General features: G+C 37.5%; 1 protein-coding gene across 1 annotated transcript in view; it reads right to left on the bottom strand.

The window, feature by feature from the left end:
• The window catches only part of itga10 (integrin, alpha 10), a 45751-nt gene that overhangs the window by 4855 nt on the left and 24716 nt on the right, over positions 1-16180 (bottom strand). The window contains exons 10-27 of the mRNA XM_079627018.1: positions 11526-11691; positions 9469-9542; positions 9205-9349; positions 8927-9075; positions 6240-6383; positions 5636-5839; positions 4389-4519; positions 4051-4217; positions 3775-3917; positions 3465-3575; positions 3238-3323; positions 2842-2983; positions 2082-2174; positions 1898-1974; positions 1452-1541; positions 469-553; positions 264-377; positions 76-183 (exon numbers count right to left, since the gene is read on the bottom strand). Of these exons, the coding sequence (XP_079483144.1) occupies positions 76-183; positions 264-377; positions 469-553; positions 1452-1541; positions 1898-1974; positions 2082-2174; positions 2842-2983; positions 3238-3323; positions 3465-3575; positions 3775-3917; positions 4051-4217; positions 4389-4519; positions 5636-5839; positions 6240-6383; positions 8927-9075; positions 9205-9349; positions 9469-9542; positions 11526-11691 (2229 nt within the window). The remainder of the gene's footprint in view (positions 1-75; positions 184-263; positions 378-468; positions 554-1451; positions 1542-1897; positions 1975-2081; positions 2175-2841; positions 2984-3237; positions 3324-3464; positions 3576-3774; positions 3918-4050; positions 4218-4388; positions 4520-5635; positions 5840-6239; positions 6384-8926; positions 9076-9204; positions 9350-9468; positions 9543-11525; positions 11692-16180) is intronic.

Below are 16180 nucleotides of genomic sequence, written 5' to 3'. Positions count from 1 at the left end.
TGTAAGTCTTGCAGTTAACTTCAGTTATTCGGTTTTCAATTTCTTTCATAACCATATTGTGTATTGTATTCTCACCAACAGTTCAGTTTTCTTCATGTCTTCCGGGTGAAGTGGACGTACGTCTCTCTGACTGGACTTCAACTTTGAAAGATCACGGACTACACTGCAGTTCACACCTGAAGCCTACAAATAAAAGCAGACAAAAACATCAAGCACACAAAGGTGTATAAGAATTACAGAAAGACTTGCAGTGAGACACTAACATTATGAGAGAATGCATCAACCACAGTGGCGAACACTCGGTCTCCTGAAGCCACGGAGGGCAAGTTTACGCTCAGCTCCACATTACTGACGGCGTAACAGCCCAGATTCTGCACCTGAAAACAAACATACTCGCATGTAGTCAGGAGCTTTCTGGTTTGATTTTTAACAGAGGCTGATGAGCCTTTTAGGTTTAGTTTCACCCACCCTGAATTGTGTGAAGAACTCAGGTCCTGTCCCCTCTGACACTGTCCTGGTTGGATGGACCTCATAGCGGTTCAGGTTGGAGTCACTGTAGTGAATCAAGCCGAAATAAGACATATGGATATTGTACTGAACATGCATACAATTTTGAGGTTGTAATTAGGTGTAAAAAATGAAATGTTGGTAAATATATAAAGGACATAACATGTAGTAGTAATAGTATTTTCATTATTATTATTGTTATAATAATACTATAATAAAAGTATTATTATTATTATAAATAATATTATTAGGACCGGTAGTAGTTGTTGGTATTTTAATTTTTTTTTTACCAAAAATAATACCAATATTAGCAATAGTTTTTATAAATTGTATAATAATAACATAAATAATAATAAAACTAGCAATAGTTTTTATAAAATGTATAATAATAACAAAAATAATAGTAATATCAACAATAGTTTTTGTTATAATAATTAGTAATATAATAATAGTAGTAGTAATGGTAGTAGTTTCATTATAATTTTTGTTTTAGTATAATAATAATAATAATAATAATACATAATTAAAATAATGTGAATACTAACTAAACTTTTGTTAGAATTATATAATAATAATAATAAATATAATAACAATATTGTTAGTAGTAATATTAATAGTTCTTGTATTTTCATTATTATTTTTTTGTTTTAATATAATAATAATAATTAAAATAATGCTAATACTAAACCTTTTTGTCAATAAAATTATGTATAATATTTATTTTATATTATTTATTACTGTATTTTTCCATAATAATAATAATAAACATCTCTGATGGCCTTTCTTAATTGTCACCAACTAATTTGAACTTGAATAATAATAATAACAATAGTACAAAAAAATATAATTATTATAATTATTATTGATATTATTAAAGATGTGTGCTCCTATAATTATACTATTGAAGACACAAAAATCTTTAAGAGTCTCAAAGTTCACATCACCTTGTGATGAAGAGATCAGGCTCATACTGTACAATACTCTGTAACTGCACACGGTTGTCCGAAAATGTGCCTTCATTCTCCACACTGCCACTGTGGCAACACACAGATACACATTCAGTATACATCTTAACATATCAACAGATACCTTTATTTACATCTTTGAATGTGTATTTTCAAATATTTTATGCAGATGTTGGTGCACTGTGCGCAGAACGGCACAGAAGTGTCATGCCAAAAATGTCTTTGATAAGTAAGACTGTCAAATTATATAATACAAAAATTCTCCTTGATTTGTAAACTAAACTTGTACATATGTAGGAGTGCTGCCCAATCAACATGTTTTTATTTCTATTGTCATGTCTTATTTTGTCTAGGGCACCAAGTGAGCGAGAACCACGCTGGTGCCCCCCTCAAAAACATATGTGCATATGTGTGTTTCTGTGTACCTGGAAGCGAAGAGCTTCATCTGGACCTTACTGATGAGAGACGTACAACTGAACTCAAATTCCAACATGAAGTTCACCTGAGAAAATGAGGAAGTTGGGAGAAACACTGGTCAATGAACCAAAACGGCTCAGTGACTGTTGTAATGAATCGTGACGACAAACCTCTCTTCTTCCAGAGCCTTACCTTCGTGTGAGAGCGGAACACTGGGTAACTGACATTACAGGAGTGACTGTTTGAGCTTAGAGCCGTGCATTCAATCTTAAACTGGGGGTCTTCCTACAGAGAGAATGAGACCAACATGAGGCAGAAAGCAGACAAAATGCAGTTTATGAGACAGTACACTGTAATATACTGTACTTTTGTATAAATTACTTATGTTTTTTGAAAAAAGTCTTATGGTCATCAAGGCTGCAACTTTTTGATAAAAAATACAGTAAAAACTGTAATATTACATATTATACATTACAATTTAAAATGACTGTTTTCTATTTTAATATATTTTAAAATGTAATTTATTCCTGTGATGGCAAAGCTGCATTTTCATCATCATTACTCCAGTCTTCAGTGTCACATGATCCTTCAGAAATCACTCTAATATGCTGATTTGCTGCTCATGAAACATTTCCAAGTATTATCAATATTGAAAACAGTTGTGCTGCTTAATATTTTTGTAGAAACCATGATCCATTTTTTTTTGCACCGCATTTATTTGAAATAGAAATCTTTTGTAACAAAAATAAATGTCTTTATTCTCACTTTTGAGATTCAATTCAATGCATCCTTGCTGAATAAAAGTATTGATTTCTTTCAAACAACTTTCTGATTCCTAAACTATCGAACGTTAATGTATATTTTGTATACATAATTGTGATCTTTATTAGTAAATGATAAATAATTGTCCTAATAAGCTTTTATGTTTTAAGAGGAGGGATCATGTTGGTACCCGTATACTCAGGCTGCTGAAATGCAGGTTTTTGGAGTAATGAAGAGTGAGACTAGTGTTATAAGCATTTTCCAGTCGGTTTTGGAGCTGCACTTCTACGGCAAGCCGACGCCGGGGACTGCGTATAACATACGGTTGTTGCCTACAAGAACAGATAAGAGCAACATTGAGGTTACATGCACAACACATGCTATTTCAATCACTGTTTCAAGTTTAGTAGTCAGCTACTCTAAACTATAATAAATAAATACTATAGCACTATAATACTACAGGGATTGAACTAACTAGTTCTGCCAGTATGTTCAAATGTATAGTCATAGTCACAGTAGTTGTGAATCCCATGACTTTAGTTGTGCTTATTCCATACATACAGCAGGAGGACAATTTATCTGTTACCTTGTTCCGGAAATGTCCATATGGGCCTGTAAAACCAGATCAGTTACACATACATCATCCTCCCCACAGTCTTTGAAGAATGGAATCTAAAGGTAAAAAAAAAAGGTCCAAAAATGTCTGTTAAAAACCAGCTGTATGAAGGAAAAAACCTTAATCCGCCCTGTACATGCAACATTCATTTATATTCCAATTTTCAAAAAGGAATAGTGCTTTTCAATAGCACTCACAGACTTCTTGAATGTTGTCGGCCAGCCTTCGTCCAATACCGGGCCACTCTCTGTGTCATTGATTTTGAAGCGCAAAGTGAAGCTGATTGGTCGGATGTAATCAGCTGTATCCTAGATGTACAAAGGAAGTGTGAAAGAGAGAGAAAAACAATTTTCCTTGAAAACAATCAGTAAGTAGTGGTGTAATGAGAAGGATATTGCACAGTGAGCCAACCATTAGAGCAAAACAACCCCCTTTTTGCAATATCGACCAGCTAATTGGGCATTATCCTTTTTGCTTTATTGATTTTTGAAAGACATTTGGACTTACAAAGACATGAAATGGTAGCGTGTAGCACATGGTCTGCCCCACACTGACACTGACGCCCATTAGGGTCTGCCGCTGGGAGTTGTAGTCGAATAGAGCACGAGCGGAGATCTTTCTGTCATCCAGCATGGCCCCCATCTGCATATCTATACAAATAAGCAGATGTGGAACTTTAGGAAGGGTATCAGAGTTGCTAATAGAGCTGCCGTACATAAGCGGAATTTAGTACAGCAATGAAAGAGTAAAATGAAAAAGAAAAAAGGTTACATGACACTTTACCAAAATATGTGCCATAAGACCCAGGGGAGCGAGACAGGGCCAGGAAGCAAACCGTGGCGTTAAGGCATGCGGAGTCTCGGCCAGCCCTGAGGCAGTTCTTCTGGATCACATTTATGGAGTGTGGCTGGAAGGACATGCTGACGTTGATCTGCACTATACTGCGCGATCTGTAGAGTACAGACAGAGGTCAGGAGGAGAGCAAGTTGTCACCACGGGTCATATTCAGACCTGACTTTACTACTGTTTGACATCATTAAATGTGACGAATTGTTGACTTGTGTGACGGCAGTATTTAGACGATGCATAAAAACACAAGATTGTAATGAGGCATAGAGTACTTCAGCAAGACGGCAGTGCCCTGTGCTCCCACAGCAAGATCCAGTAACTCATCCCCATCCAGATCCAGCAGAGCGCTCAAGCTACGGCCAAAATACTGCAGCCCTGCAGAGAGAGAGGAGCCTGGGATACGCTACAGAGAGAAAAAGAGAGATTTATTAGTGTGTGAAGTAATATGGGGTCTAATAGTCTAAGACCCCTAATAAAAGTGGTCACTAGATTAACACTACCGTTCAAAAAAATTGGTCAGTAAGATTTTTTTTCCCAGCAAGGACGCATTAAATTGATCAGAAGAGACAGAAGACATTTATAATGTTAAAAAATATTTCAAAGTTCTTTTGAGCTTTCTATTCATCAAACAATCCCCACAAAAATGTTTCCCACTTTCCACATAAGTCAAGCAGCACAACTTCAACATTGATAATAATCATAAATGTTTCATGAGCAGCAAATCATCATATTAGAATTATTTCTGAAGAATCATGATTCATGTGACACCTGAAAACACATATTATTTCTTGATAAAATATAAAAAATAAAAAATTGATAAATTTTTTTTATTAAATATAAATCTTATCAACATATAAGTCAAAGATCAATCTTACCAACCCCAAACTTTTGAACGTTAGTATACATCCTCACAATAAAAATGTTCATTTCAAATTAAATGCTTATCAGAACAATTTCAGAGGTTCAGAAGTCTATTATTTTTTTTATTTTATTTATTAAGCACCAGATTTACGCCAGCACAAACCCCTTTTTTGGCGTTAAAAAACTACTGTCAGGATTTACTAAAGACACGCAGTGAAAAATTAGGGCTGAAAAGGCGTGGACACAGTTATTTTTGCGGTTGACCTTATCCTGCAATAAGTAGGAGTTTCCCTTTCAGGCGCAAAATTCATGGAAGGAGAGTATTTAAATTAATTACGCAAGGTGATTTATTAAGGTTTGCGCTCGTCAATGTACAGGTGTTTGCGCCATTATTTACCGCCCCAAAAAAAGCACATCTTAAACCAGATGCTAACTGGTATTGTGTTGGTTATTATAGAAATGATCGTCAGTAGATCACGCGCAGAATTTTCCATTCCCATCGGCGCCTTTTTGGAATTGCACTTTTGCGCTAATTTGCCCTGTTTAGTAAATCTGGCCCTAAAACTTTGTTTATTTAAGAGGGAAAAAATACAATTTTCAGATTACCCGGCCTCAGTGGACTTATTTGACTGTACAAATGAAATAGTGGTATATTTACTTGTTTGTACTGTGGTATGATGTAGTATTCGTCGCCATGGTAGATGTAAAGAGCTCCCTGGTGGTCATCCTCTAGCGGAGCTCCCACGAGCAGGTCAGAGTATCCATCATGGTTTAAGTCAGTGGCTACGGCCATAGCATAACCGAAGCGTGCATCCTGTGCCTTCTGCTGAGAGCGCAGCGTACCGTTAGGTGCAAAACCATCCTGGTAGAGAGAGGCAGATAGAGAGAGTGAGAGTTACAGATATAGCATTCAAACTAGACAGTCACTTTATTTATAATATTTGTACATTTATAACTGAAAGGGTATAAGTTTAAGACTAAAAAGAGGAATGAATTGTTTAGCATGAAGGGGATTTGCACTGGTGAATATCTGTCATGATCCCAGCCTGAAATCCCCTGGTCTTGTGTAGACATACAAAACATGGCGCGGAACAGGAAATAACATAAAAGTCAACACAAGACAATAACATAAAAGTCAACACAAGACCAGGGGAACACAGGCTGGGATCATGGCAATACCCTTGATATTGAATCTTTCTCTCTGTATGTCTCTCACATTCACATATACATCACACAAACAGTACTGCCACAGTGGTTCTCACCCCGTCCAGACAGTAGATATAGACTTTGCCTGTTTCTTTGTTTCCTGCTCCCAGGAACATGGGAGCAGCTATAAGCAGGATATCTGTTATTCCGTCCTGATCCACATCCACCACGCACACCTCACTGCCAAAATATGAGCCAATCTGGACAGAGAGATAAATAAATGTTAGGTAATCTGAAGATTTCAACACTTCTTGAATGTATTTTCATTAGGGATACATCGATATTTAAACTCTGGTGGATATAATGAGGCAATAATTATTTTGATGTTATGGACATATATTGAAATATATACACTGTTCAAAGTTTGGGGTGAGTGCATACTTTTTATTCAGCAAGGATGTATTAATTAAAATATCTAAAGACTGAACCGTAAAGACATTTATAATGTTACAAAAGATTTATATTACAAATAAATGGTGTTCTTTTGAACTTTCTATTCATCAAAGAATCCGGAAAAAACAGTTTATACAAAAATATTGTTTTCAACACTTATAATAATTTGAAATGTTTATTGAGCAACACTTTAGCATATTAGAATGATTTCCAAAGGATCATGTGACACTAAAGACTGGAGTAATGATGCTGAAAATTTAACTTTGCCATCACAGGAATAAATTACATTTTAAATAGAATATATTTAAATATATACAAATAAAAAAACAATTACTTCAAATTGTAATTTCAGCATTATAATTTTAATTTCCTTTTAAAATTCCTTTTGAGATCTGATAAAGATTACATTTAAAAGGTTATCTAAATAAAAAAATAGAGGAAATAAGCATGCACACTAAAAATCCAATACTGTATTGTCTGGTTGATATTCACAATATAGCCTACAGTGGGGAGAACAAGTATTTGATACACTGCTGATTTTGCAGGTTTTCCCACTTACAAAGCATGTAGAAGTCTGTAATTTTTATCATAGGTACTCTTCAACTGTGAGTGACGGAATCTAAAACAAAAATCCAGAAAATCACATTGTATGATTTTTTAAGTAATTAAATTGCATTTTATTGCATGGCATAAGTTTGATACATCAGAAATGCAGAACATAATATTTGGAACAGAAACCTTTGTTTGCAATTACAGAGATCATACGTTTGCTGTAGTTCTTGACCAGGTTTGCACACACTGCAGGGATTTTGGCCCACTCCTCCATACAGACCTTCTCCAGATCCTTCAGGTTCCGGGGCTGTCGCTGGGCAATACAGACTTTCAGCTCCCTCCAAAGATTTTCTATTGGGTTCAGGTCTGGAGACTGGCTAGGCCACTCCAGGACCTTGAGATGCTTCTTACGGAGGCACTCCTTAGTTGCCCTGGCTGTGTGTTTCAGGTCGTTGTCATGCTGGAAGACCCAGCCACGACCCATCTTCAATGCTCTTACTGAGGGAAGGAGGTTGTTGGCCAAGATCTCGCGATACATGTCCCCATCCATCCTCCCCTCAATACGGTGCAGTCGTCCTGTCCCCTTTGCAGAAAAGCATCCCCAAAGAATGATGTTTCCACCTCCGTGCTTCACGGTTGGGATGGTGTTCTTGGGGTTGTACTCATCCTTCTTCTTCCTCCAAACACGGCGAGTGGAGTTTAGACCAAAAAGCTCTATTTTTGTCTCATCAGACCACATGACCTTATCCCATTTCTTCTCCCAGGGAGATTGACCGTCATCTTGAACTTCTTCCATTTTCATTTGCGCCAACAGTTGTTGCCTTCTCACCAAGCTGCTTGCTTATTGTCATGTAGCCCATCCCAGCCTTGTGCAGGTCTACAATTTTATCCCTGATGTCCTTACATAACTCTCTGGTCTTGGCCATTGTGGAGAGGTTGGAGTCTGTTTGATTGAGTGTGTGGACCGGTGTCTTTTATACAGGTAATGAGTTCAAACAGGTGCAGTTAATACAGGTAATGAGTGGAGAACAGGAGGGCTTCTTAAAGAAAAACTAACAGGTCTGTGAGAGCCGGAATTCTTACTGGTTGGTAGGTGATCAAATACTTATGTCATGCAATAAAATGCAAATTAATTACTTAAAAATGTGATTTTCTGGATTTTTGTTTTAGATTTCGTCTCTCACAGTGTAAGTTTACTTATGGTAAAAATTACAGACCTCTACATGCTTTAGGAAAACCTGCTAAATCGGCAGTATATCAAATACTTGTTCACCCCACTGTAGATAGACACAAAATTCCTCTTTCACAAATCAAAGTTTGCAAGCAAGTTTTACTCTGAAAAAGCTCTAAACAAAAGCAGTGAAATATTTTAGACAAATGTATATTTATCATAGAAATGTTTAAGATTTGATTCATTTCTGTGACTTTTCCAGGCCTAGAAACCCAATTTAAAAGTCCCCAGATGTATCCAGGTTTTCCATGACCGTGGGAACCCTGACTCTGGATTTTGTTCTGAGAATCACTTTGATTTCAGGAGCGGCCTGAGAAAATGAAACCCGTTTGCTTTTGTTTAATATAAAAATAAACTCATTAATTGTGAGAGAGCAGGAATGTGGTGTAAAAGAGGAAGGACAGAGAGAGGAAAAGCAATTAAAGATCAACTAAGAAAAGAAGGATATTGCAAAACTGGACTTCACGCAAGGGTTTGATAGAGATCTATTCTGTGCTGTACCAGAGACAATGTGTGTCAAGGGGGAGGGTGTCAGAGTAAATAAAGCGATGAAGGAGAGATTGCCACCTGTTCTCCATTTAAGGCCTGTGTGATTATGACATCGCCTTCAGGGGTGAGGTCAAACAAGATGACCTTTCCTTTGTGCTTGAATCTGGGCGCACCAGCAACATACAACCTCTTCCAGTCACCTACAACCACCGATGACACAGTGTAACCTGCAACAGATGTACATACAGAGAATCTGACCATCACTAAATATTAATAAATTGCTGCAAATGTTCTTTTAAGATAAAAACTTAAAGGATTGTTTATTTGGTGGTTGTTTTTATGAAGTGAAACATTACCTAGGTAGGCTGCATGGTTCTTCAGCTCCAGTGGGAACTCTTTCTCGAAGGCCTCTCGTGAGGGCCTAATCTGCCCTTCTTGGCTCTTTTTCAGGACGCCTCCCTCCCAGTCATATGCTCCCACCATGCCAAACAAGATGCCATCCTACAGTCCAAAATTATACAGCACATTATAGCATGATTGCATGTTCTATACTCAGTTTGTCATTTCAAATATTTGAAATGGCTTAAGTACACGTGGACATAAAGTTAATTTAGACTCACATCCAAAATGTGTGTCGAAAAACCAATCTGAGACATCTCCAAGAGAAAGGCACTTTCATTGTATCCCAGGGTCCCTGTAACAGCACAACACATTATCATTGAATTACACACTGCAAATTAATATGAAGCATTAAATATTAAATTAAATAAATGCAGCTTGGTGAGTATAAAGGCCGGGACACACCAAGTCGATGGTCGGCCTTCGGGAAATGTAGGGACGTTTTTTTAGCGTCAGCCAGCTTAGTTTTTTCTGTGTGTTTTGCACCATTGGCTCTAGTCGGACGCAGCATGTTGAATCAGCGCAGGGCGCAGAGAGAGAGCACTCTGATTGGTTGTTCAGCTTAGAATGAGTCAGTGCACGAGAATAAAAGCAACATTTTATAATTTTACGTCATTTTACCTGAGCATTCGAATGCACAAATATTAACATGAGCCGACTGGAACGAAGCAAGTGATAAGCATGGTTGATGTTCACAATGGTAAGCAAGTGCTGGTTTGTATATGGTTTGTATATCTGCTGTCCTAGTTTTGGATTCCCTTTTTTAATAAAGAAAATAGACTATTGATACCTGCTGTTTCCTTGCACACAGGCGCAGAACGCATGTGCTAGGTGACAGTCGCCTTTAGGTCTTTTGGTGTGTTCAAGCGTGCTTTTTGGCCGAGACGCAGCCGATGAGAGGCGACAACACAGTCGGCTTGGTGTGTCCCGGGTTTAAGAGTCTTCTTTCAAAAACATTACAAAAAATCTGTAATTGTGCAAAAATCTGTTGAACTGGACAATAAAAATCAAGAAAAGAGTACAGTGGGAAACTCATCTTAAAAATGTCTAAAACATAGCTAAAGATTGCCAAGGTAAACATTATAAATACAGGATGGCAGTACAAGATATTATGAATATACAATATAGGCCTACTTGCGATGTGAATTTTAGTTAGTCCATAGCCTTGGCTAATATTTTTTTCTTCCTGTTCATCTAACCTATGTGTCCTGTGGATGCACAGCTGTGCCAACTTTAAAGCCATTCATCTCCTCCCTTCCACCCTTCCTGCATGGCTTTCCTCAGAATCTAGATGGCACAAGTATCACACCCTGTATATGGAAATAATTTTTATGAAAAGACATCTTGTCCTGTCTTTTTCCCTATTTTTTGTGATGTCTATGTCACCTATTACCTATTACATTTGTTGGTAAAATATCTCGCAGTATATTCATTCATAATACAAGGTTCAAAGGCATTTTATGTCTAAATGAGTGAAAAAAAAATTGGACTGTGGTAAATATCAGTTGTTCTGCTATCAGATGTTATACAACAGCCCCAAAAGTATTTGGGGACTTTGGACACACATAAAATGTATGAATTAAATAAATGCCGCTTGTGTACTTGCATACATTGTCAAGTGTGGTAAAAGTGTCCAAATATGTTGAAAAAACAACAACATCAACAACCTGATATCTGATATTTCTGTTCTTTTTAGGTCAAAGAACCACTGTTGCTCTTCAAGGGAAGTACTAGTAAGGTTAGATCTGGCTCAACTTTACCAGCTCACAAGGTGCGTGGAAGCAGACAACATGAAATGTACAAAGAGGAATCCAGCAACACTCGTGGTAAGGGGAAGTTTAATAGTTTTTAAAAAACAACTAGGCATTTCAGCTTAAGATTCTTCCTCAGGGTATAGAACAGACACAATATACATGAACATTTTAGGAAAACATCTCCCTATTAAGTAACTCATACAAAGAAAATGAACAACAGCTGACAAGCTCCATTCACGATGTCACACTGATTGGTTACATTTGTTGAGTTCATTAACTGATTGGGTTCTGTGGGTTTTAGTGTGAAGTCTTGAGTGGAGCTTGTGAGTAACTTAATATGGAGATGTTTTCCTAAAATGTTCATGTATTTTGTCTGTTGTATACCCTAAGGAAGGCTCTTTAGCCGAAACACGTTGGTATTTTTTAGAAACTATTAAACTTCACCTTACCATGAGTGTTGCTCTTCAAGGGAAGGATATCTGTTTTTGATTTACTCTCTGGCCATTGAGAATGAATGTTCTTACCCTCTAGACTAAAAATACGATCTCCCAATGCATCTACAATGTCATTTAGAGCAGCTTCATCCGTCACATTGAAGAAGTATTTCTCATCTGGATCACTGGCAATGTACTTAATCTCATTGATAAAGGTCTCTGGATCCTGCTGTCTGCGGATGTAGTGACCTAATACCTGTGGAAAAGAGAGAGTCACTCGTTTATTGAAAACTAATCAGAAACGTTGATTCCTCAGAGTCATGTTTTAGACAAGTCACATAGTAGAGGGAGAGGAATAACAACAGAGATTTTCTCATCCGGAGAGCCAACACCTCCTCCACATCATTGGGGCGAAAGCAGATGATCTGATAGATCGATTAATGAAGGGATACAGGACTCAGAGGAAACTCATCCTAGAAACAAAACACCTACGCAGAGGAAACAGAGAGAATATCACTCACACCCACTGGCAGCACAGCACACTGGCTAATGACAAACCATTGGTGCCAGATCATGAGTTCACTCTCCATTGACATGTACTTACATCTTTCCCAACAAGACCATTGGTTGGATATGCTGACTTGATAAACTCCAACTAATCAATATGAGAAATCAAATTTTTTTTGTCCAGTCATGTGTTGGTCATCATCTTTCAAATTTATAAACAAGGTCTGGAACTATTGGGATACTGAAGGATAATAATCTCACAATATGACTTTTTCTCACAGTGTGACTATATCTCAGAGTGTGATTTTATACCTCACAATTAGTGTGACTTTAAATCTCACACTGTGATTTTATATCTGAGGGTGAGTTTATAATCTCACAATTGTGACAATAATATATCTCTCAATGTGACTTTATATCTCACAATTTTAAATGTATATATCGCTAAATGACTTTATATCTTATATCAATGTGACTTTATCTCTCGTAGTTTACAGTTTGTAAAGTTTTAAGAATAACTTTAATTATCACAATAATCCGCCAAATTGACTATATTATTGGTCGTTCCGACAGCCTCATGGAAAGCGCTATATAACATGTAGATTATCCTGTCCCCTTCTCATTCCCACTTTGCTTCCTGTCAATTCTCTATACTGAATTCAAAAAAGAAATTGTGCACACATCCCAAAAACTGTTGGCAGGTGCTCGATCGAAAGAAGCATCAAATTCAAAATAAACGGGACACTGCCACTTCTGCTCCCAAGGATTTTTTTACAATTAACGTTTCGACCCAAAGGGTCTTCGTCGATACTTCTCAGTATTGGGACCCATCCCAATAAAGACAAAAAGGTAAAAAAAAATTTTTTTTTTACCCAGCCAAGCCTGGGGTCAACCTTAGAAGTGAGGAGTGATCATGCTATCAAGAGATGATGGCTCAGCACCCTGGACAGAGATCTGAGGATTTCTTATTTGGGTCTCATCTGAGGCTGGGGTGCGTTCCTGCTCTCAAAAACAATCAGACAGCAATTGGTGGAAACTTTCCAAGCAAGCATGTTCCCAGTCCCAACTAGTACTTGGTTTACAGTATTTGAGTTAATAAGCAATCATTCATCAATCAAACCTATAATATTGAATGCATTTTAGTACTAATCTGCTTTATTTTGCCGTGGTAATTGTTGCACATTCCTAGTATCTTGTTCTGAACTTCCACCCACTTCCCCACCCACCATTCTCACATTCCCAGCATCTCTATCCTGTAATGTCTAAAACATATCCTGGCTGAGCCACACGACCAATACAGTGAGGTTGTTTCTCTACTCTCCCGCGAGTGCTTTACTTTTCCATCCGTTCCCTAGTTCTAAAGGGGAAAGGGAGAACATAAAACACATCAAAACATGAAAGCTATGCATTGGCTGGCAGAGCATTAAAACCAGCTGTCATAATTTTATTCCACAGTTCCCCTGAGGATATGCAAAAAGACATATTACCCAGATGACTCTGCAAATCTGGACACCATTCTGGCACTGTTTGTGTAAGAGAGGAAAACATGGGCTCATTCAGGAGCAGGTTTACATGCTCTCCTCCGTTTCAATGAGTAAGAGTACAGTAGAAATGTTGAATCGTTCAGGGGTATTTCAAATTGAAAACTTTGAGACAGTCTGACATTTCATTATGGTTTTTAATTCTTTGGACTCTTTCAAGTGGTTTAGCTGCACTGTACATCCAATGGGTTTATATTAAAATGTTGCAACATTCTTTTTGATTATCTGCAAGTCAATGACTGTGGCTTATGGGTAAAACAAAAAGCAAAAAAGCACAACTCAACTACATGCACTGCCAAATGGACAATGTTAGAAGGTGTAATAACTATTATTATATTATTAATACGATTGTTTTATTTTTTTCTAGCATTTAACATGGAAATAATAACAGACTCAGTGTTGTTAGCTAAAACTATTCAAATAATTTGTTTCCGTTAATTGAAATAAATTAGAAATAAAATAAATTAAATAGAAGTGAAAGTTGCCAACTAAATGAAATAAAATAATTGAGCTAAATAAAAAAAAAAAAAAAAAAATGACAAAAGAACAGAGCTTTTTTTCAGTTTTCATTCTCATATTAATTAAAAATATTGATAGATAGGCCTGGTACTTGTATGTATACATTCTGAATGTCTAAACTACTCTTTTTTTAATAACAAATGTCATTGTTTGTTTTTAACTTTAGCCACATCTATTCATGGTAATGATGAGCAATGGATGGTTTTACAGTACATGTGGTTACCATGGTCTTATTACAAATACCACAATTAAAATATGCAAGAGCTCTCCATGAATCCTCCATGAGTTAGAACAAACTATCAGCTTTCCTCCTGTGAAAAATAGGTTCTGTTGGACTGATCTCTGATTGTAGCAAAAAAAAAAAAAAAACTGATTTGCCTGCAGACATTACAAAATATGACTGCAATTATGAACAGCCTGATGAAAGGAAACCAATATCTGTTAAACATAAGTTCCACTGTAAGAATATTTTAAAGTGTCTAATTTCTGAACCACTAGTGACACCAAACAGAAATGCTAAAATAAAGACTGCTTTCAAGTTTGCGAGTTTAAAATAACTCAATTGGTTAGACAGGCAGTTAACCCTACACCAAATGGTTGAGTCAATGTGAATATGTAAATATGCTCTATATAAAATAGGTGTTGTAGATGTTATTAGTGGTGCTTGCGAAACGAAGCATGCCAAATTTGTTTTTTTTCCGTATAAACTTTGGCACGTAACTCGTTCTGCACTGCTTGTCGTAGACCCATGAACAAGGTGTCAAATAATGCGGCTATTGAGAAGTGTGCTATGACGTTTATAAGCGATCGGGCGTACGTTGTGCGCACAGCCGGCGAAGAATCGGGCGAAAAATCTGTTAGACTTAACATTGGAAAGATTTTTGTGACATCATATCTTCGCATCAGGATGTTGTAGCGTCTTGATGGTGGGCTCATTAGACTCAGTTTAGCAAGCAGCCAATAAATAGTGACATTTAAACTTCATAGCCACGCCTTAGCAACCACTTACAGCACCAGATTATCATTAAGATAAGAGGTTGGCTCCTTTGATTCAGGCTGACATCCAGTCTATTAGTTTCACCCTGGTACTGGTAACTGTCTATCCACACCCTAGCAACCATTTACAGCACCTTAGCAACTGTACGGCAGCATAAATAAGCATATCACAACAGAAGGTACCACAACATCATAGAGACTCAGGGGTTGGGTTTTTGTTTTGGTTGGAAACTAATCTGTATCACTATGGTAACTGTGTAGCCACATCCTAACAACCATTTAAAGCACCCTAGCAACCGTATAGCAACATGAACATGCCATATCTCAACACCAGAACCAGTGGCAGACGCAGACAGTAGATGATGGATGGGCCTCTAAAAGTGTGGGTGTGCAGGAATAATTCAATTGGCTTAATTTGAGAGAGAAAAAATTGTCGGACCGCTCCCTGCAAGGCACTATAAACTCCTATGATTTGAACACTGTCGGGTTCTGCAACAGAGAGCGAGGAATTCAAATCAACAATGCTTTATTTGGCAAACATTTGGGCTGCAGAGTCCCGAGTCAGATCCACAAACAGGCCTGAGTCTAAAGGGGTGTTCGGGTGTCCAGACAAAAGTGATTTTCACACTTAAAATAGGGTTATCTTGATTTACGTTTCACATTGCTCATAATTTAACCAGGGTTAAGAATTACCGGTAATCCTCAGTATTCGTATGTTGCCTCTTGAAACTGTCTCTTTTTCACTCCAATTGTCTCACGTTTTCTGTTACCGTTTGATGTTGGCGTTATTTTGTCACTTATTGGGAGTCGGAGCTGGAGCCGTTTACCTCCAGTCTTTGTGCTAAGCTAGGCTAGCGGTGGGTGCGTCAGACAGAGTTACGGCACGCACGGAGATGAAAAGGGTATGTATGGACTTATCTAACTCTGGGGGATACGGTGAATAAGCTAAAGTCCCAAAAAGTCGGCGTGTTCCTTTAAGATAATAGATAAATAGATTACTAAAGTGGAGAAAGCCATTTTGGCTACACTGACACCCCAGGCTCTGGTGGAGGCAGCTTCGCTTTGTCTTTTTCTTCTGCTATTGTGGTTTAGGGTGGCAGTCTGCCTACTGACCCACCAAGAGGGGCAGGGTGTCAGTCTAGAGAGGTTTTAGGGTGTGGTTCATTCCTCTGATGGTGAGGA

The sequence above is a fragment of the Phoxinus phoxinus genome (assembly GCF_949152265.1).
Source record: "Phoxinus phoxinus genome assembly, chromosome: 10".
NCBI classification, from domain to species: Eukaryota; Metazoa; Chordata; class Actinopteri; order Cypriniformes; family Leuciscidae; genus Phoxinus; species Phoxinus phoxinus.
This window is presented reverse-complemented; position numbering and strand designations above follow the sequence as displayed.